A 22403-nucleotide genomic window follows, 5' to 3' on the forward strand; every position below is an offset into this window, starting at 1 on the left:
AATGTTTTAAGAATGATGAGGGCAATGAATGTACAAATGTGCTTTACACAATTGATGTATGTATGGATTGTGATAAGAGTTGTATGAGCCCCTAATCAAACGATTAAAAAAAAAAGTTGGACATTGAATAACGAAGACCGTAGATGAAAAAAAACACACACAACAAACTCAGTCTCTGTATCAGAGTTAAAAATGTGCTCTGTATATATTACAGTCAAGTTCTGCGTGTTTCATAACTAAACCAGGCTTTAAGCTTATTTCTTAGCTTTTTCCCATCCTTTAAACTTGAATTCTGAGTGGGTATCCTCTTTCTCTCTCACCCTACAGAGCCTAGATTTTGTCAGTTGCTATAAGGACAGCAGTGGGCACCACCTTCCTGTTTCACTGCAGTGTGTTAGTGTCTCTTGGTCCTTAATCTGGTTGAACCCTCTGCTACTCAGTTGCTTCTTGTGACACAGAAAAATGCTTCCATGGTAGAATCAGGAAGCCAAATTCCATTTAGTGTTCTTTGAAGGAACTTGCATCTGAACTCTTTGAACAAATTAAATCCAAAGGCTCAGAATTAAATAGAATACTTATTCGTTTAAAGTGGTTAGGAGTGCAAGCTGTGGAATCCCACTGACCTTGGCTCTGATCCTGACTCTGGCTTAGCTCTGGCTGTGCTGTGTGACCCAGTATAGAGTGTCACAGCTGGTTGCAGTGGGAGAGAAATAGATGAAGCTGCTTTGAAATTACCACTGCTCTTTACAGAATGATGGTCATCCCTCGAACCCTGGTGCTTTTTTTTTAATCGTTTGATTAGGGGCTCATACAACTCTTATCACAATCCATACATACATCAATTGTGTAAAGCACATTTGTACATTCATTGCCCTCATCATTCTGACCACCTGTGCCCTTGCATGCTAAATAAGTACTTTCCTGTATTCAGTTCATACCAGCATCCAAAGATCTGCCTATGGGTGAAGAACTGTGCTCAACACTGAACATAATTCAGAGAAGAGCGGGAATCCAGAGTTCCCCTGTGTGGTGTCCTTCTACCGGCCTTGTGTCAACAGATTGGCTTTTTGACTTTGGACCTGCCACCAATCTTTTTTGTTTTAATCGCCCAGTGTCCTTCTGCTACCTTAATACCAAACCTATAACTATAGGCACACAGATAGATTTCCCCATCCTCATATATAAATATATTTGCATATGTACATGGATTTATCTACACCTCTATAAATGCCATTTGCCTCCCAAGTCTTTCCTCTCTTTCCTTTGACTTTCCTCCTGTCCCACTATCATGCTCCTTCTCCTACCTTAATACTAAACGTATCACCACCACAAAACGGATTGGTTTAAGTGGCTCTTGTCCCAACCATTCCGTCTTCCATAAAAAGCAAAGCACAATGACTGTAAGTATTGACTGTCAAGTTGAACACTCTTGCAACTGAATCTCAACAGCACTAGCTCCCCAGTGGTGCAGTGAGTTTCCTGATGTAGCTCTTCAAGCCATAGTCTTTGATACTCTCACCAAATACTGAATGGGACTGTGCAGTGGGGGCGTAGTTTTTCTTCTCCTGATGGGTCTGGGAAAGATAAGGTGAAGGAAGATAGTGATTGATTATATGACTCAGTTGTGAATGACTGTTAAAAGGGTTAGTTGTGATAATAAAACCTGGGACGCTAAGGTGGACATTGGTCATTTTACTATTGTGCTGGGTATAAGAAGAGTCACTGTGCAGAAGCAGAAAGGCAGCATCTCACTACCATCAAGAGAGAAAAGCCAGGACTGGTATCCTCTGGACTCCGAGATCATTGCACTCTGAATCTCTTTAATCCAGGGGAAGCTGTGACACCAGAGAAGGGACAGAGGAGCTGCAGGACCTGGGCCTGAGACAGAAGGAGACTTTGTGGCCGCAGGATGAGATATGCTGAGTGCCTCTGGGCAGGAGGCTTGTGTGTGCAGTGGGGTGCCTCTGGACACCTAACGGGGGAAGCTAGGTTTGCTTACCTACAGAGCTAGAGCTGAGCACCTTTGGGCTGAGGAATATGTAGAAAGGACTGCCCTCTGGGAATTTATCAGAAGGGCTAAAAGAACTTAGCAGCACTGTCTGAGAGGGGCATAGGCCACATCATGGGGGAAAGACCAGACAGAAGCACAGCAAAGAGGCTGTCCTCACCAGAGAAGTATATCCTGAATATATCTGACCCAGAATTGTAACCTGCTAACTTCCTTAATAAAGCCCATAACCATGAGTATTCTATGTAAATTCAGTGCAGTCACTGCAATTAATTATTGAACCCAGATGAGAGAGAGTCCCGTGGACAACCAGTGTCAGAATTGGCAAAGGAGCAAAGAGGGTGGAGGCTTGTCACCCATCAGAACTGGCCGTGGGCAGCTGATGCTAATGACACAAATCCCTTTCCTTGTTGTGCAGTCAGAAGACAGCCCTGTCACACACCTTTCTGAAAATGAATTACTTCATGTCTCTAACCATGAGTCTACACGGCTGTAAAATGACCTCATGTGCCCTCTGCGAGGATTAAAAATTCATCTTGAGTCCCTATTCAAGAATCTGTGAAAAATGGAAATTCCCACACAGCAAAAGGTTTTCTGTTTTTCTAAATAGCAAATGTTTGAGGATTGCATTAATTTGGAGATAATAGCTATTTGGTTTCTGTAACACGGTATTTTCTTACAGGTATTTTGAAGTCTGGCACGTTCCATGTACTTGTGAAGTAACAAATTCCAATAAAAGGATTAAAAAACCATATTTAAGCACAAGTAGGATTCTAAAGCAAAAGAGCCTTTAGGTGAAGTCTTGGATCCAAAAAGACTCACAGAGCCATCTCACTAAGTACCCTCCCTGCTGCCGGAAAGCTCGCAGGCCCACTCACAATCAGAGCAGAACTCCTGTTGGATCTTGTGTCAGAAAGGGACCCTGCTTGCCTTCAATCGTAGACAGGCCTTTCCTCTATCAAGAGGGAGGAATTCAAGGAACAGCGAAATGAACTTTGAAGTCTGCCAGTTGTTACAGATTATGATCAGGGAATCGAACACATAACAAAAAACTCAAACGTATTCCAGTTACAAAATAAATACGCTTTAAGAGCAAGAAGAAAGAGGGACAGGTGAAAGGCCCAGAAAGAGAAGCAAAGAGGACCAGTACAGACTAAGACAAAGGAGGAAGAATCAAGGGCAGAAAGGAATACAGACTTTTTGAGCAACACACCCATCTTGTGGCCAAGTTTGGTACTGTACACCCAACTTAAATTCTTTGCAGTGAGAAGCTGGAAATGGGGTCAGGAGGTCCAGATCCCCACTAGAGCTCTGTCACTGCCCTGCTAGGTCCCCTTGTTGAGTCTATGAGCCTTAATTTCACAGTTGAAAATCCCTACCTATGAGTGGGTACCCAACCCCCAAACGGAATTTTTTTTCAAAGGTATGTATTTAAATTTTTTTACAAAACAACCTTATTGCCCTCAAAGTACTCTTCATTACACTTGACACATTTGTCAAATCTGTGATTCCATTCTTGGAAACATTTTTTTTTAAAAATCATTTTAGTAGGGGCTCATACAACTCTCATCACAATCCATACACACATCAATCGTGTAAAGCACATTTGTACATTCATTGCCCTCATCATTCTCAAAACATTTGCTCTCCAGTTAAGCCCCTGGCATCAGCTCATTTTTTCCCCTTCCTTCCCGCTCCCCACTCCCTCATGAACCCTTGATAATTTATAAATTATTATTTTGTCATATCTTACACCGTCCGACGTCTCCCTTCACCCACTTTTCTGCTGTCAGTCCCCAGGGAGGAGGTTATATGTAGATCCTTTCATTGGTTCCCCCTGTCCACCCCACCCACCCTTGACCCTCCCAGTATCTCCACTCTCACCACTGGTCCTGAAGGGATCTTCCAAACTCATGTTTGAAGGCTGACAGCACCTCCCTCATTTTTTCTTCCCCTCATCTACATAGTCAAATTTCTGTCCTTTCATGTCCCTCGTCATTCAAGGATACAAAAAGAAGTTCCACAGAGCAAGGGCAGGTGAGTCAGGTTTGCGGGGCGAGAGGCATGCTGTTTTTGCCAAAACCTGGTACATCGAGATGGCTGCGTGAGCAGGTGTATTGTTGTGGTGGCAAAACCAGTCCCCCATGTGCCGCAAATCAGGCCTCTTTTGTTGCACACTGTTATGCAATCTTTTCAGAACCTAAACAGAAAGCTTGATTAACAGCCTGACCTGGTGGAACCAACTCCAAATGCACTATCCCCCTTACATCAAGAAAACAAATGAGCATCGTCTTGATCTTTGATTTCACTTGCCGAATTTTTGGGGGACTAAGTGACGATAGCATCTTCCACTGGCTTGACTGATATTTGCTTTAAGGGTCGTAAGAATAGCACCGTGTCACATCACCTTGGAAAAAAGTCAGGGTTGCTTTGGAGCTGTTCTTTCAAAGCAGCGCATGTTTCCATTCCACACTCTAAAATCAGCCATCACAAAAACAAGATTTGAGCAAAACCACTCATATGAAAAAATTCACTGTGACCAGAGAGAACTTTCCCAGGTGACACCACTGGGTGCACTAACTCAGAGTGAGTTGCTTGAAGCTCCCCTAGCAGGAAAAATGTGTACTATTGAAGCTCTGCCCAGCAGAGCCTTTTTCCTTTTTGGGGGTGTGGGGTATCCCCTCGTATTTCACAAAGTACAGTGAGGAAGAAAAGAAGTGCTTATAAGGGCTACATGAAAACTGGGTTATTTTTAACAACATCACAATTCTAAAACACAGAAATGGGTATCTACTGCCTGGACTGACAAGTGAGGTTAACAATTCCCAATTCCCACCTAAATCTGGAAGTACAACTGAGAAAACAGACCCGCTATTTAAAACCAATTAAAATGAGTTGTGGAGCCAATGTTTCTCCTTTATACATTCTACATCGAAAAGGTTCTGAATCCCATTTTCAAACTATTCACCCAGCAGAAGTCCACTTTCCTGAAGGTGCCTTGAGACCCCAGGACAGACACCTGTGTGGACAGATGCACTCCTGGATCATGCCACCCAAAGGACGCTGGGCTTGTTTGCCAATGTTCGTTTTTTTTCAGCTGGTAAATCATGGCTGTGACTGAAGTCTGTGCCAGTAATCAGCTTGACTTCTATCTCCAATTAACATTCCCTTGGGATTAAACGTAGCTGCCAGAGACAACACATCATCACCAGCATCATACCTCACCTTTTAGAAAAAAACCCTCACTCTCTCCCGCCCTGGTCAATCCCCAGGCTCTCCAGACTGTGAGTCAATTTCAAGAAAAATCACTCTCACCAAAAACCACGCACAAGTAGGTCGCAGCTGCCAAGGGCCCCCAATCTTCCAAAGACCCTCTAGGGCTGGAAGGAATTACACATCTAGCATGAAAGAGGCGCTGTGCAGACCTTGTCTGTTTGAATTCTTTGAAAACATAGGCAAAACAGAGAGAGACATTAGACACGGCATCTCTCACTTAAAGTTATTCTTAAGACTTGTCCAAATCTATGTTAACTGTTCTTTATAAAACACCTACTAGAGCACTCAACAGCACATTCATCCCTTCACTCATTTCTATGCCAGAGCCCGTCTGAAGAGCCGGGGGTTCAGCGGTGAACAAGAAAGATGAGCTCCCTTCTTTTTTTTTTTTTTAGTGAGTGAGTGAGTGAGAGAGAGTGAGTGAGAGAGTGAGTCAGTGAGTGAGTGAGAGTGTGTGAGAGAGTGAGTGAGAGAAATAGTGAGTGAGAGAGTGAGTGAGTGAGTGAATGAGAGAATGAGTGAGAGAGTGAGTGAGTGAGTGAATGAGAGTGAGTGAATTAGAGAGTGAGTGAGTGAGTGAGTGAATGAGAGTGAGTGAATTAGAGTGAGAGTGAGTGAGTGAGAGAGTGAGTCAGTGAATGAAAGTGAGGGAGTTAGTGAGTGAATGAGAGAGTGAGTCAGTGAGTGAGAGAGTGAGAATGAGTGAATTAGAGAGAGAGTGAGTGAGTGAGAGTGAGTGAGTCAGTGAATGAAAGTGAGTGAGTTAGTGAGTGAATTAGAGAGTGAGTCAGTGAGAGAGTGAGAGAGTGAGTCAGTGAGTGAGAATGAGTGAATTAGAGAGAGAGAGTGAGTGAATGAGAGTGAGTGAGTGAGTGAGTCGATGAGCTCCCTTCTGTGGCAGAGCTTTCCTTCGAGCAGAACCCACAGAGCAATCAAACAATACTGTCTGGTGGGAGAAGACAGTCCAGGCAGCTAGAGCTGAGCTGCTACTTTAGCTGCCGTAATTAAAGAGGGCCTCTCGGGTGGCCTGACACAGGAAGGGAAGCCAGAATGCGGAGACTGTGAGTCAAAGACATTTGGAGAAGGTAACAGGGAGAGAACCAGGGTAAAGCCCGTGCAAAGGCTGGAGGGGTGCACATGGCCAGCATGGGTGAGAACAGTTAGGAGGCCTGGAAAGGAAGGAGTAATAGGAGATGGGCTCAGAGAGATGGCCAGAGGCCACATGAAGCAGGGCCTTGTAAGCTAAGGTAAGGGCTTGAGTTTTACTCTGAGATAAGATGGGACTGAGCGTCATGGGGGTGAGGGAGAGGCTACTGAAATAATCCAGAAGAGAAATGATGATGGTGACTAGACTAGAGTGTTACTGATAAAGATGGCAAGAAGGGATTGGATTCATGTGGATTCAGGGTGTACTTTGAAGTTGGAAATCCCAAGACGTGGAAAGTGAAAAGACAGGTGTCTGGCACGCCAACAAGGTTTTTGGTCTAGGGAACCAGGAGCCACTAATAGAGGTTAGCAAATTACAGAGAAGAGAGTAGGTTTTAGAGGGAAGAACTCATGAGCAAGTATGATGCAGTGTCTTGTGTGTTGAGCTAGGCTGAAGCGGGGACTACACCCTGTGCACAACCCCACTGAAATCATTAGTGGAAAGGGTGTTTGTTATCTGATGAAAAAACACAATTAGATAATTAAAGTAGTAGCCATCACTCTTGAGTCTTTCCTAATTACCAGGTCCTGGTGGCACAGTGGTTACATGTTGGGCAGCTAACCATAAAGTGAGCAGTTCAAAACCACCAATTACTCCATGGGAGAAAGGTGAGACTTTCTACTCCTGAAAAGAGTTACAGTCTTGGAAACCCACAAGGGCAGTTCTACCCTAGCCCATAGTGTCTGTGTGACTCACCATCAAGTCTACGGCAGTGAGTTGAGAGTGAGACACTGAGTACAGATCTAGTTACTTCTCACATGAAAAGCTGTACGTTTTAATTTTAATCACCATTCACACTTCTAAAAGATCTATTTCATCCTTTACAACCTGCCCCCCTGCTCCCATTCATGAGTTTTATATTATGATCTCAATGGTTTCTTAGGCTACTATGTTTGCTTTGTATTCCCCTTCTACAGAGGAATCACTTCAAGACCCCAATTTACAGCTGCCTCAGGCAGGCCCTAAATCACATCCACTGTCTGTGTGAGCACTAAAACCCTAAAATCTACCAACAGTCTCACAATCATTTTAAGTAAATATGACAATCTTTTCTGCACCCAAACCCACTGCCCCCGAGTTGATTCCAACTTACAGCACCCTTACAGGGCAAAGTAAACTGCCTCAGAGGGTTTCCACAGCTGCTTGTCTATATAAAAGCAACCTGCCACATCTTTCTTCAGTGGGCAGTGGGTGGGTTTGAATCGCTAACCTTTTGGTTAGCAGTTGACTGCTGTAGCCACCAAACGTCCTATATTGACACCACAACAATGCGAATATGACTATTTTTTCTATTCCCTGCTTGCCTCCACCTACAAATTCTAGTGCTCTTCCCTTCTTTTAAAAGACATTATTGTAACATAAGCACAAGAAGAGGCTTTTAGTTTTTAATTTAAAGTTTCTGTATCCATTACACATGATTGAGTGGCTTTTTTTCTTTTTCAAGTATTATTAGTTTTATAATTTGGGAGTTTCTGACAATAGTAATAAAACATAGACGTCAAAAGGCCACCATCACAGATATCATGAGCGCTGAGCTCCGCCTCTAACGAGCTGTGTGTCTCTAGGTGGGCTACAACCTCTGTGTTTTGCTTTCTTGTCACAATGGGGATAATATCTTTCTTAAGAATGTAAGGGGGCTAATGAGATTTAATTCATAGGAAATAATGTGTATGGAAGGTATTCTGGGAAAAAAAGGTGGCGGGCAAGTGAGAATTGCATTGTACAAAAGAACACTGTATTACTACTTACTATAAATTATTACTATTTACCTACTGTAACTGTTAACAGCTAGACCAGGAACAGCAATTAATCAAAGTAATTTAAATTCATGCAAGGATCGTTTACCTTCATGTTGCAAGCTAACTCCATTAATTTTTTGGCATTTTCTTCGGATCGGTATCTCTTAGGGAGCTGGACCCTGAAGAATTTCAAGGCACCTTCAAAATCTGTCAACAGCAGGTCATCCCTGGAAGTCTTAAAAAGAAAAAGCAAGCTCTGGTTGTGCAGACGCTAGAATCCCATCTCCTCCTACTGTCCCCAGAAGACACTTCTCCAGCTTCACGTGTGAGAGCCTCGCACATGCTCAGCCTCAGGGAAACGCTTCAGCGCGGTGAGTGGCTGCTCACAATGAAGTTCAGGGCAGCATATGCCAGTGCTGAATAGAGAAGGACACACAGCTCAGTTTATAAAGGAACACGTACCTTTAACAAGCCAAGGGCGACATTAAAAATGACGCTTATTCCCTAAAAGAAAAAAGACAAGAGTATTTTCAGTGTTGAATCTGGACCATTATGCTGTTTGTACCTAGCATACCTCACAATTTCAGAGAAATTGTGAAAACTTAAGGAAATGGAGTATTTCAGCTAACAAAAATTAGAACGCTACCACTAAACGGCCACTTGGAATAATCTCTGCCTCCCATTTTTCTGAGGGGAAGGGCTTTTTTTTTTAGTCCAAACTTCATATTCAACAGGAAAGAACACTTTTTCAGAGTAGTCCATGATTCCCAATCACATTAGAGCAGAAAATGGTAGGGTATCAGGAGATAATTCCTGGTGGGTTTTTCCTTTATCATGTGCTGTCCCACTCCAAGTACACCAAGGAGAGGTGCCCTCACTCCTACATCTATGACATGAATCTGGTCAGGGCTCCCTGCATCCAACCCTCTGGGAGTGGTGGGGCAAAGGACACACCCAGGAGACAGTGGCATCTGGTGACTGAGTTAAACCATTTATAAGCTAGGGTCTCCCCTAATAAAGGACTAATATTCTCCTATGGGCTTCCTAAGATAATTTGCACAAACTTTCTGTACACTACTTAGTATGCCATCTGGTCCTCAGTAACTACTTAACAAATAGTGGCTTATAATACTTAAAAATTAGACATAATTTAAATATGGCTTTAAATAAAAAGAGTATAAATGGATAATATCTCAAATTTTCAAGCATAAGAAATACAACATCTTGGACATTGGGCCTCCACTCCAGTACTCCCTCAATGCAAGAATACTTTGTCCTATTAAACTGGCATTCCTTGATGCTCACCTTCCCGACATGATCGCTGAAGACAAAGTGGGCGCATAAGCAAATGTGGTGAAGAAAGCTGATGATGCCCGGCTATCAAAAGATATAGCATCTAGGGTCTTAAAGACTTGAAGGTAAACAAGCGGCCATCTAGCTGAGAAGCAACAAAGCCCACATGAAAGAAGCACACCAGCCTGTGTGATCACGAGGTATTGAAGGGATCAGGTATCAGGCATCAAAGAACAAAAAATCAAATCATTGTGAATAAGGGGGAGTGCAGAGTGGGGACCCAAGACCGATCTGTAGGCAACAGGACATCCCCTTACAGAAAGGCACGAGGAGGAGACGAGCCAGTCAGGGTGCAGTGTAGCAACGATTAAACATACAACTTTTTTCTAGTTCCTAAATGCTTCTCCCGCTCCACCCCCCACTATCATGATCCCAGTTCTACCTTACAGTCTACCTGGCTAGACTAGAGGATGTACACTGGTACAGATAGGAACTGGAAACACGGGGAATCTAGGACAGATGATCCCTTCAGGACCAGTGCTGAGAGTAGCAATACTGGGAAGGCAGAGGGAGGGTGGGGTGGAAAGGGGGAACTGATTACAAGGATCTACATATAACCTCCTCCCTGGGGGATGGACAACAGAAAAGTAGGTGAAGGGAAATGTTGGACAGTGTAAGATATGACAAAATAATAATGATTTTTAAATTATCAGGGTTCATGAGGTAGAGGGGAGCGGGGAGAGAGGGGAAAAATGAGGAGCTGATACCAAGGGCTCAAGCAGAAAGCAAATGTTTTGAGAATCATGATAACAAATGTACTAATGTGCTTGACACATGTATGTATGTATGGATTGTGGTAAGAGTTGTACGAGCCCCCAATAAAATGATTATTAAAAAAGAAAGAAAAATGATAAAATAGTACATATAACGTAATTATATTTTAAGTATAATATACTTTATTATACAATCATCCATACTGAAATTATATACACATATACAGACAGAAAAAAAGGCTGTAAGAAAACACAGCAAATCAAAATGCTAAAAGTAGTGACATCTCTAGACTGCGGATTTTAAGCATCTTCAATTCTTTTGGCTTACACATCTCCCTACAGTTTCTATAATAAATTTGTATTATCGTTGCAATTATTGCTTTTTCCTTTAAACACACTGTAAAAAACAAAACCCAAAATAAATGTGGAAAGGGCTATTATTTATCTAAGTATCTATTTTCTCTTTAGTAATAGAAACCTACTTTGTAATACATTCATAAGCTGCTAAAATATAACCTAACTGCTTCTGTAACTTAGTGGAAGCATACAACTAAATTCTGGTCAATAGGAGGGAGGTGGAAATGTTGGGGGAACCGTGCATTTGTAATCCCCTTAATTCATACCTTTCACAGTGTTACAGGATTGATTACTGCCCCACAATTCCCCAACCCTCTGGCTGGAACACAGGTGTGAAGGCTGAAGTGCTGCTCAGCAATTGGGGGCTGGGGGTGGGTGCAGACTCCAGGGAAGGCAGGTGTAACTGTTGACCTCTGACTCCTGTTACATACTTTAATTGTATTTATTATTTTGAGTTTCTTCATTAAATGCAGTCAAATCTACTACAAACTAGTTTATCTACTATTCTTTTTCTTAGAATTTTAACAAAATGTGATCATTCGTAGCCTAGGGAAGAGACATTTATACCTGGGTACCCCATCACTGAAATACAGTAACTGCCAGGGCTGACGCGGGGTCCTGAGAATGAGAGCTGGGTACATACCTCACACAGAAGCAGGTCGATGATGTGGAAGACCATGTAGAGAGGGAATTTTGCCGTGAAAAGTGTAAGAAACCACTGGGAGGCATACATGTGTGCTTCGAGGCTGATATCCAGGAAGTGGTTGTACAAGTCAGGAATATATTCCTGAAATAGCAAACTAGTTAGTTTGGTGCCTACATGGAGCTGGCCAACTCCCACTCAGGAGACACACAGATCTGCCAAGAATAAGCCATAAAAGTCACATTCTATGGTTTTTCTAAAAACCTCCCAACCATCATGAAAGCTGGAACTCAACTCTCTTTTCTAGAGCACAAACTAAAGAAAAAGGAATCCCCAAAATGGTGACAAGTATTTAAAAGGCCAGTCTCTCCGACCTCCAACTCCCTGCTCCCATCCAGTTATGAAATGTTTGGGAAAGCTGTTTCACTTTTTATGAAATTCCTAACCAGTCAGCTTTGGAGCAGTGGTGAATTCTTCTTGAGCATGTTTGCTGTAGAAAGGGCCCTAAAAGTGATCTGATCTTCTGGGTGTTTATAAGGTGGAAAACCCTGCTCACATGCATCACATCCACATCTTATCCTCGGCCCCATCACCACATAGTGAGAAATGACAAAAATAAAACCTGCCTTTGCTGGTTTTACCCTCTTCATCCCCAGCTTCTCCCCAGCCCTGCACTCTGATCAAAGGCAGGCTGCTGCCCTTCTTACCTGCATGAGACGCTCCAACTGGTAAAATTTGCAATGCAAATCTTCGAAATTTTGCTTGAAAAGTTCCCTGAGACCATAGTCAAACATGATTTTGACCAGAACACTGAATGCCTGCTCTTCAGGCATCTGTAATGACAGGGAACAGAGGAAACAAATTCATAAAACATAAGCAGAAGTTTTCTTAATATATTATTCAACTCTTCCTTCTACTGTCTTATCTGGATATCAGGAAATCCAGTAATAGACACATGGAAATCCAGCAATTCAGGCCCATGGCTGGGCTTTGTAGCACACACGCACGCACTCACTCACTCACTCACTCACTCACTCACTCACACTCACTCACTCACCACTATTTAATGGCTACTCTGTCTGACACGACCCTGTTCTCAAGGAGCTGCCCAGAGAACTAGTAAAGGGCAAGTCAAAAAGTGTTGCTACCAAGTCCCAGAAACCTTTAAGAAACCTAAAGTATCAAAATGTGAAGTTATTGTTTGTCAGCATCGCTTCCACCTAGGTCTAGACACTTGTGAAGGTGGTGTTTTCCTCTCTCTAACTCTTCCTGCAAAGTCTTTGATTTAAACATCAAGTTCCTTGAGGGACTCAGATCATGTTCCTTGTAAGTGATCTTCGAGTCTGTGGAAGAAAACAATGTCTAAGCAGCATGATCAGACCTGCAGGGTGAATGGGGTGTGGCTTCCTAAAAAATTCTCTTAGGACATAGCCCGTGCTAGCCCTGAAGAATGAGGAGGTGTGTTTTTGCAACAGAAATGGCAGGTTTTCTTGAGACCACTTCCTGACATTTCCCCCCATCAATGCAGTTGCTCCATTTTCTGAAAACTTGTTCCTAATAAGCCTCCAAGATAGCCTGTCCTTTGAGAAAACCTATCAAAATTACCCCTTTGTTGTGGAACACAGCTGAGATGGTTCCAACGCACAGCAACAGAAGGAAACACTGCCTTGAGCCTGCAGCAGTCCCACAACAGGTTCTGTGTCTGAATCCACTGTTGCAGTCACTACCCATCCATTTGGTCAGTGGTCTTCCTCTTTTCTCACTGTCTCTGTACTTGACCAAGCATGATGTCCTTTTTCAGGGGCCAGTCTAGCTGGTAACACGTCCTAAGGATGTGAGACAAAATCTTGCCATCCTTGATTCTAAGGAGCACTGTGGTTGTAGTTTGCCCAAGACAGATTTGTGTTTGCTCTTTTGGCAGTCCGTGGTATGAACTTTCAATATTCCACACCAGCACCATAATTCAAATGCACTGATTCTTTGTCAGCCCTCCTTATTCTTTGTCCGACTTTCACCTGCACATGAAGTGACTAAAAATACCATGGCTTGGGTAGGCCACCACTTACTCCTCAAAGTAGCATCCTTGCTTTTCCACACTTTAAAGAGGTCTTATGCAGATGTACCCAATGCAATGTGTACTCCTCCATGCCATGATCCAATTATAAATAGATGTTCACATCTGTTTCTATTCATTTCGAGTCATGCCCATCAGCAAATGAAATGTCTCAAAAGGCTTTACTCCATCCATGCCATTATGGTTGACTGGACTTTGGGAAGGCAGCTCTTCCTCAGTCACATTCTGAGTGCCTTCCGACCTGAGGGACTCCTCTGGCAGCACCATATCTGACAATGTGCTGCTGCTGTCCATGAGGTGTTCAGTACTTGACAATGGTTCACCGCTATGCATGATGTTCCTCACAAGTGGACAGCCGATTCCTTCTCGATATTCTTGTTAGCTTTGCTGAAACCTGTTCACTCTGAGTGACCCTGCTGGTATTTGAAATGCCAGTGACGTAGCTTCCAGCATCACAGAAACACATAAGCCAACAGAGTATGACAAACTAACACACAAGTGGTTGAGACTACTCTTTTTGGATTCACCCGCTAAAAATGTGCCATCACCTTACGAACGGACCTCTCTGACGTTAATTTAACTGGTCCAGTAGATCCCCTCATAAGTCCCTGTTCTGATTGGACCTCTGTTTTGAAGGCACCCTAAAGAGACTAAGAGAAGTATATTATTGAGAAAACTTGTCTGCAGCCATCCACTGATTGCAGAGATAAGTTTAGATACCTGTTGTTTGGTATAAACCCATTCATGTATGAACTGAAAAAAAAACCCCAATAGCAGTACGTTTTAACTTCTTGTACATGGGAAGAGAACTATAATATGTCGTAGGTGGGAAGGGCACTGGGAATACCAAAGCAGGAAAGTGTGCGTCTACTTAAGGACGTCAGAACAGTATGCCAGGAGGAGAGGATTTTGGACAGACAAATGTAGGACAAACACTTCTTCCTTTTTCCCAGACCATCATAAGACTTGTTAAATCCTACCCCTCCCTCACCAGATGTTTCATGAGAGTAAAAATGTTTTCCTTCCTCTGCATTGTTAAGAACATACCTAGTTCAGAAAAAATTCTACCCATTCTAAGCAAGAGTTAAAGGTCTGCAATAATAATGTTTATATATATAATTATATATTATATTATATATTTATTAATAATTATTATATGATTGTTATATATTATAATAACCACAGAATTACAGAAACCCTTTTATTTAAAGAAGCTACACATTTATAACTAATACCTGCATCATCCATAGCTACATGCAAAAATACTTCCCTACAAACCTGGCAAGATGTCTCGTTATTTGAGAATGCTATCTGAGGCTTGGTGTGACTGTAGCAGGCATTCACCAAAGTAAAGCAGGTGAGTGTACTTCTGTGGAACGATATGGTGGAGGTGGGCCGAGCACAGACACCTTAGTCTCAGAAAGGGCTAAAGAGCAAATCAGATTAAGTGATGCGCTCGAGAAGCACAGGGGAGGAGGAGGGAACGCAGTGTTGGGGCCAAGGGGCTGATGTTTGAGGTCTTTGGTTTAGCAGGCAACTGCATTTTCCCACACAGCTGGAAGGAGACATCAACTGACCTCAGATGGCATTTCTGCTGTTAGCTAGCCTATCTCCCCAACCCCAAAAGTAGCTTCTGGTCATATGCGATGAACTGCCTGGCCACTGACAAGAGTCCACACATTACAGTGAAGCAGCAGAGTTCAATACATATCATGGATTTAACCAGGAAACCATCTTCAAGGGGCTGTGATACTTAAATGGGCTGAAGTATCTTTGAGGACAAAGACCAATGGGATAGGCCTGTGAGACGTTGGTACAGAAAATCTGATTCAAATTAACACTAAATTTAAAATGTAACCTCTTTATTAAGGGCACGGCTTCATCATAATAGTACATGCCTCCCACCACAAGCCAGGCTCACATTCAGAACTTACAAAGGGGTTCATGTTCTGAAGGCTCTTGTACCTTCATTAGTTGGCGGTTGCTGTGGAGTCAATTCCAACTCCTGGCAGCCTTACGTGGGCAGAGCCGATCTGTTCCTCGCGGTTTTCGAGGCCTGTCTTCTGAGGCGCACCACGCACATCAAAGATAATCGCACATCAAAGATAATCGTGATGTATTTGTGTGATTAGTCTGGCTTCACTAAGACTGAGACCAAGCCTCTTAATCCTGACCTCTGGCACAGTGCAGGTCATAAAAGGTGGTCACAACTCTTCGCTGCCACCCCTGTGTGCTATTCTTGCTATCTCTTGAATTTCATCCAAGTTATCTGACAAGAGGGCTACTGGGCCGGAGCATGCACTTTTCTAAAGACAGATCATGAGGAAACAAAATCAGGAAAATCAAGAATATAAAACATTTTCTAAGCAATTGACCTGAATTATTTCAGAAGTGATCATGCCATGAGCGTTCAAATAAGGTAAAGTGTTTAGATTAAAAGAAAATAAAGAGAAATGGCAACCAAATTCAGTGCCGTGACCTTGATTAGATCTTGTTCACGGAAGACTAAAACAAGTTAGAAGAGCCTTTATTTGAACATTTGGGGAAAACCGAATGTGGATTGTGTTTTAGACATTACTGAATCCATGTGGAATTTCTTGCACGTGATCATGGTTATATTGCAGAATGCCCTGGTGTGTAAAAGATACAAGCTCAAGCATTTAAAAGTAAAATATCATGATGTTTGCCACTATCTTTTAAATAACTCAGTAAAAAATAAAAACGATTTGTGTGCGCTCCTGTTTGTGAGTAGAAGGACACAGGAGAGGAAGAGAGAAAGGAATGTGGAAGAACATTCACTGGCAAATTAAGTGAAGGGATATAATTCATTGTATATTCGGTACCCCAACTTCTCTATAGATTTGGAAGCTATCAAAATCAGAAAGTGTAAACTCTGGGTTGAATGAGAGAAATAGTACAGAAGAGAACCAACTTCTCTGCCTTCATTCCCTTCCCATACATAAATCCCTAAACAATTATTAAAGAGACTGGCGACTTCAGGGAAGATAAAATGTCCTCAGGGATACAACCAAGCCAAACCCAAGGTTATCTAATCTTCTTAGTAATAAAAATAGTCTGCCCTGTATTGGTTTGTAACACTGCCATTTATTCCATCTTTCCGTGATTCTATCATATTCATTTAAGTAAAAAGCTTCTAAACACAGGAGTTAAAATTAACGTTGAAAAGCCTGGCCAAACCCAACGTAGAGCCATGCTCAGGTATAAGACTCAGACAAGCTGAGGCAGGCTCTGTGCAGGTGGCTGCAGAGCCCTAATTACTCACATGGAGAAGCAGCACAGCAGCAAGGAACGACTGGCCCTGGCAATAGCCAATCTCTTCATCATACACAGAATAAGCCTGGGGGGGGTGGGGGGGGGTGGAGACAAAAAACACAAGAGGTATAAATAAACAGTCATTCATGGGCTATGGCTTTCCTATAAGGTCTTGAACATGTTCATACCCCACTGTGGCACTTTGATGGTCAATGAATGATACCACTCTCTCTCCAATCTCAATCTTTCCTTTGCAACAAATAGAACTGCCACCAAACCACTTGCTATGGCAAGGGATGGAGAAGGTTAAGCAAATTTACTTCAGCACTCAAATCTGGTTCTCATATTTCTTGTTTTTGTTAATGCCAGCCCACCCCCTGCCTGAAAATTCCACTCCTTTTCCAAGTCCTATCCCTCTTCTCTGTGCTTCTATGGTATCTGGTACAGCCACAGAGATGTACTACTACTTAGTACACTGGATTTTAGATGTCCATCTTTATGACTGGATTTTGAGGGCTGGAGTGATGACCTATTCAAGCTAGCTAGTACCTCACACATAGCAGGCTCTATAAATGTTATTCATTTTTCTTTCTGGGAAAAAGTCTTTTGGCAAGGATTCCAAAATACGATTCTTTCCACTTGCCAATAATAACTTTACTGATAACAGAGATTATTCTGAAACCACTTGCGGTTCCTCTGGAATTTTATTTCTTATTTTTCTTGGCAGATGATTACTACCCATCTTCTCTGAACATTATCTTAACAGAATACTGACATCTAACATTCCTTATGGTTTGCTGTTTTGTTTTGTTTTTAAGATGTATTTGAGTCTTGTTTTGATGATTAATAGTTATAGTTCTCATGTAAGCTGTGGTCGAAGGGGAATTCCTATAGATTCAAGATACTATTGCTTATTTGATAAATGCCTTTTTGGGGACACTCCCTTTCTTCTCCATTTACTTTTAGTACAAAAGTTTCTCTGAGTTCCAGGAAAGCAATTTAGAATTCGCTATATTTAGTAAAATTCGGATTACTTAGCAAATGTAATTGCGAATGTTTTCTCAAGTGAATACATATATATTTAGGATTTATCACAGGCTTTGGAAAACCTTTTAAATAAATAAATAAATGTGTGTGTGTGTGTGTGTGTGTGTGTGTGTGTGTGTGTACATGCAAAATTCAGGTAAAATTCAATGCAAGCTTACTATCTCCTGAATTTCATCGAAGTTTATCTGATGACAGGGCTACAAGGCCAGAAGCGTGTATATTTTCTAAAGACAAGATTTGCATTTTTATTCTTGTTGGCTGCTATCAAGTCTACTTTGACGCCTGGCGACCACATTATGCGTAACAAAATAATGCTCGGTCCTGCGTCATCCTCATCAGCACCAGCATCTTCAAATCTACTGTTGTCATTATTTGGCCAATCCCTCTCATCAGGAACTTCCCACTCTCTCATACTTCACCAAACATCATGTCCTCCGCTATCAACTGATCTCAACTAATGTCATGTCCAAAGCCAGTGAGTTCAGACAACGTTCTGCTGTGATTCATCAGGTTCCCACAGGATACTTTCTGTACGTAGATCAGCAGTATTTCTTCTGAATCTTAGTCTGGAGGCTATGCTGAAACCTGTCTACCAGGGGTGATCCAGCTGGTATTTGGAATATTGGTGGCATAGCTTCCAGCATCATAGGAATAAGCGTACCCACCACAGAACAATGAACTGGAAGACTGGTGGTGAAAGAAGTATTCTGTGGCCTGAAAAATGATCTGTTTTTGACAAGGCCCACTTTAAATCTATCAGTCATTAAAAATGAACAAACTTTAAAACCCATGTTGTTAAGACTGTTAGAAAACAGTAGTAATACATGTCAACACAGCATTGTGGACAGCAGTTTGCCAACATTTTGTAAGGGTATAAATCAATACTGGCTTACTGGTTAAAAGCAAAAGCTTTAAAATCAGTCAAAATTTGGCTCAAATTCCCAAAACACTAGCGTTTGAATTTGGAGTTCCTTACAATCGTCACAGATTTATCTCATAGAGTTGATGTATTATTTTCACCCATTCCTCTCATGTAAAGTGCTCAGCACAGGGATTAATCAATTACGTTGTTATTAGTTGCCAATGAGTTTGCGCCAACTCATAGTGACCTCAGGAGTAGGAGAACGAAATGCTGCCTCTTTCTTTCTATGTACTGAATATTACAGGTAGAGAATGGAGGGGAGCACATTTTTCAGGCTGATAGAAAAGCTTAAGGAAATGAAGGAGATGTGAAAGAATGTGATATATTTGGAAAATGTTTGGAACAGAAGGTTCATGAAAAATGTAGTAAAATATTGGGAAGAGAGGGTAGTTCAATTAATGAGCACCTACTGTACTAAGTGCTACAGATACTCACATACATAAGAGAGTATTCCTGCTCTCAAGTCACAGTTCAAAGGGAACTTAGAAAAGTGCATAAATCAGAATATAGTGAGCATAAATATTTAGGAAACCCATAGCAAGAAATTAGCCAGGATACGTTACCAAGTGCCTCAGATAATACAGAATCCAGGACAAGAAAATGAATCAAGGAGCTTTTTTTACCTCATTTGAAGAGTTATGGGGCAGCACGAAAGAACCCAAATCAGGGGGGTCTAAAGCAAGGTAGCTTTTGTAAATGTGTCAGAAACAGATGATACACACCTGCACCAGGCCAGTGGCTAGGAAAGGATGTACTGCTATTTATTAAGAGATATCAATCATATCAAATGCTATGTAGTCAAAGAAAGTACTGAAAACAGAGAAATAATTCTATCCTTACCAAGGTAATAGAGAGAAATAATTCTATCCTTACCAAGGTAATAGCAAGGGAGGAAAGAGGACTGTTTTCAATTGAGAGAGATTACCTCAATGTAAAGTAATGTGAATCTTGTTGGATTCTGATTCTAACAAGCTATAGTCAAGCTATCTAGAGAGAGTGGGCGGCCCCCTGGTGGCATAGTGGTTACACACTGAGCTGCTACCCACAAGGTCAGCTGCTGGAAACCAACCACCAGCTGCTCTGGGGGAACAAGATGAGACTTTCCATTTAAAGGTTAGGTCCCAGAAACGGATTAGGGTAGGTCCATCTTGTCCAACAGAGTCACTATGAGTCAGCATCGACTTGATGGCGGTGAAGGAAATCAGAAGGAGTCCTGGTAGTGTAGTGGGTTACACCCTGGAATGCCAACGGCAAGATCAGTTTGAAACTACCAGCTGCTCCATAGAAGAAAGATGAGGCTCTTTATTCCTGCTAAGATTTACAGTGTTGGAAACGCAGAGGGGCGGTTGTTCTCTGCCCTATGGGGTCACTATGAGTTGGAATTGACTGGATAACCTTTCCCCTCCTCCAGTGAGAGGGAACAGAATACAGTTAACAGTAACTCTTTAACACCGTCCATTAACCGGTTTTGTTGGCTGCATAACGATGTTGCGGTTATTTATGAAAGAGCCTGACATTTTAGAGATGCGTGGTGAAACATTTAGGATCTTCTGTCTGGGGTTGGCTTTGAAATATTTCAGGGGAACAACTGTCAAGAGGAGAGAGCGCATTAACAGGCAAATGCTGGTAGATGTTGAATCTGGACGAGGGAGATAGGGGGACTTCAAATGGTGATTACAAAAAAATTCATGGAAAAATGGAATAAAAAGAAAACAATTTCTTCACAAACGTTTGAAGTGCCTTCATTTGTATGATTCATTATACTATTCAACATTTCTCTGTTTGAAACGTTTTCTAATAAAAACGTTTTTAAGTGAGCTCTATTTTTAGACATCTTTTATATGATGTACTTGATAGAGGTTGGATGTTGACATGGAGGCAAACTGAGAGCTGGGAATTTAGGCCTTGAGCTAATGAAGATTTGGGGAGCTAGCTCTGCGCAGCACTAACAGCTAAAACTTTGTGAGCAAAAGGCACCACTCAGGGAGAGAGTATCGAACCGGAGGAACTGTGGACTGAGCACCCAGGGCACAGCCTTGGTTTGGGAGTCAGGCAGAGAAAAAAGACAAAGGAGGATGCTGCAAGGTTGTGAGAGCTGAGAGAATAGCCTGGATGGGCATCAGCACTCCCCACTGTCAAGGTCTTCAGTGTGAGTACAGAACAGAAACTGCATTGTGACAGGACTCGAGGTTGTTAACATAAAACCAAATTTTGAATATCTATCTGAGAGCTAAGACCCTGTTGCCTGGAAAGCTACAATTTTCAAATTATTTCTTATTCTTTCATGAGTCTAAGGATGTGCAGTTTACAAAGACTTTTGTCTGCTTCTGGCATCCTTGAACATCACATACAAATTAAACTTTGTAGTTGATTTTCAGAAATTTTCAAAGAACTAGTTCATCTATTAAAATGTTGTCTTTTTTGGTTTGATATGAAATACCTTGCATATTTTATATAAGGAATCTTGTCCATCTCCTCCTGTGTCCTTAAAGTAGTCATGGGCTGGGAATGTCCGATTAATATCCCGAGTGATAGCACTGTCCTGGGGAGACTCCTAAGGAAACACACAGAAAGGGTTTAGTGGTCAATCATATTCCATTTGAGGTCTGTAAGAGAACAGGATATTTTCATTTACATGCTTTAAAATGGCATCAGGACATGAAACATGCTTTAACATAGGCGAGCCCTCTGCTAGGTGGCAAACAAAAGTAACAAAAGACTAACTGCTGCCAAGTCAAGTCAATTCCAACTCACAGCAACCCCAAAGGGCAGCGGCGACGAGCTCCCTGAGGCCCAGGCTGCGGTCTTCATGGCAGCAGACCGCCTGCCTCTCCCGCAGAACTGCTGACCTTAGCTTGGTAGATCACTGCTTAACGTTTAGAGTTCCTTAAGTGACAAGAGTCACCACAAACGGACAAATACATGAACCCACTTTATAGTAAATAGGCCACTGTATAGAGACCAAAATTTTAGTAGTGGTTATTATGGGTAAGAGGGAGAGGGAATAGGGGAGTCACTGTTTACAGGGTAAAGAACTTCTGTTAATAGTGGTGATATAATTTGGAAAAAGACAATTGTGATGGTTACACAACATGATGAATGTAATCAATGTCACTGAAGTATACATGCAAAAATTATAGAATTGACAAATGTTTTGTTATACATATATAGTTTCCACATAAACAGTATTGCCAGCTCATGCCTTCAGGGATCAAACACTTAAACCTACGCAAAATAAAATGTAACGGAAAAAACAGGAATGAAAAGCAACATATTTCACTCTAAACACTTTGTTATATTGCACCCCTTCCATAAAGAAGCACAGTTGGTGACTTTTCTACTATATAAAAGGTAAAATGTGCTGTATAAAACGCATTTCCCACGGGAAAATACCCAAACTAATCTGAAAGGAAATAAAGCAGTAGTTCTCAACCTGTGGGTCATGACCCCATTGGGAGTCAAAGGACCCTTTCACAGGGGTTGTCCAATTCATAACAGTAGAAATATTAGTGATGAAGTAGCAACGAAATAATTTTATGGTTGGGGTGTCACCACAACACGAGGAACTGTATTAACGGGTCGCAGCATCAGGAAGGTTGAGAAGCACTGAAATAAAGTGATCCCATTTGGAAAGCTAGGTATAAAAACTGGTCTTTTAATTGATCCAATTGCATGAAATCCATGTGCCAGGTTCTCAAATAGAAAAGAAGATTCCCAAATGAGGAGTTGATACCAAGGGCTCAAGTATCAAGAAAATGTTTTTAAAATGATGATGGCAACATACGTACAAA

General features: G+C 41.9%; 1 protein-coding gene across 4 annotated transcripts in view; it reads right to left on the reverse strand.

The window, feature by feature from the left end:
• The window catches only part of RABGAP1 (RAB GTPase activating protein 1), a 188934-nt gene that overhangs the window by 18740 nt on the left and 147791 nt on the right, over positions 1-22403 (reverse strand). For all 4 annotated transcript variants that reach the window (XM_004716471.3, XM_045290207.1, XM_045290206.1 and 1 more), the window contains exons 14-19: positions 21053-21166; positions 16654-16728; positions 12004-12129; positions 11297-11440; positions 8693-8734; positions 8337-8465 (exon numbers count right to left, since the gene is read on the reverse strand). In XM_004716471.3, coding sequence (XP_004716528.1) covers positions 8337-8465; positions 8693-8734; positions 11297-11440; positions 12004-12129; positions 16654-16728; positions 21053-21166 — 630 coding nt within the window. The remainder of the gene's footprint in view (positions 1-8336; positions 8466-8692; positions 8735-11296; positions 11441-12003; positions 12130-16653; positions 16729-21052; positions 21167-22403) is intronic.

This window comes from Echinops telfairi, unplaced genomic scaffold (genome assembly GCF_000313985.2).
Source record: "Echinops telfairi isolate 266 unplaced genomic scaffold, ASM31398v2 ScPeMD7_32;HRSCAF=126, whole genome shotgun sequence".
NCBI classification, from domain to species: Eukaryota; Metazoa; Chordata; class Mammalia; order Afrosoricida; family Tenrecidae; genus Echinops; species Echinops telfairi.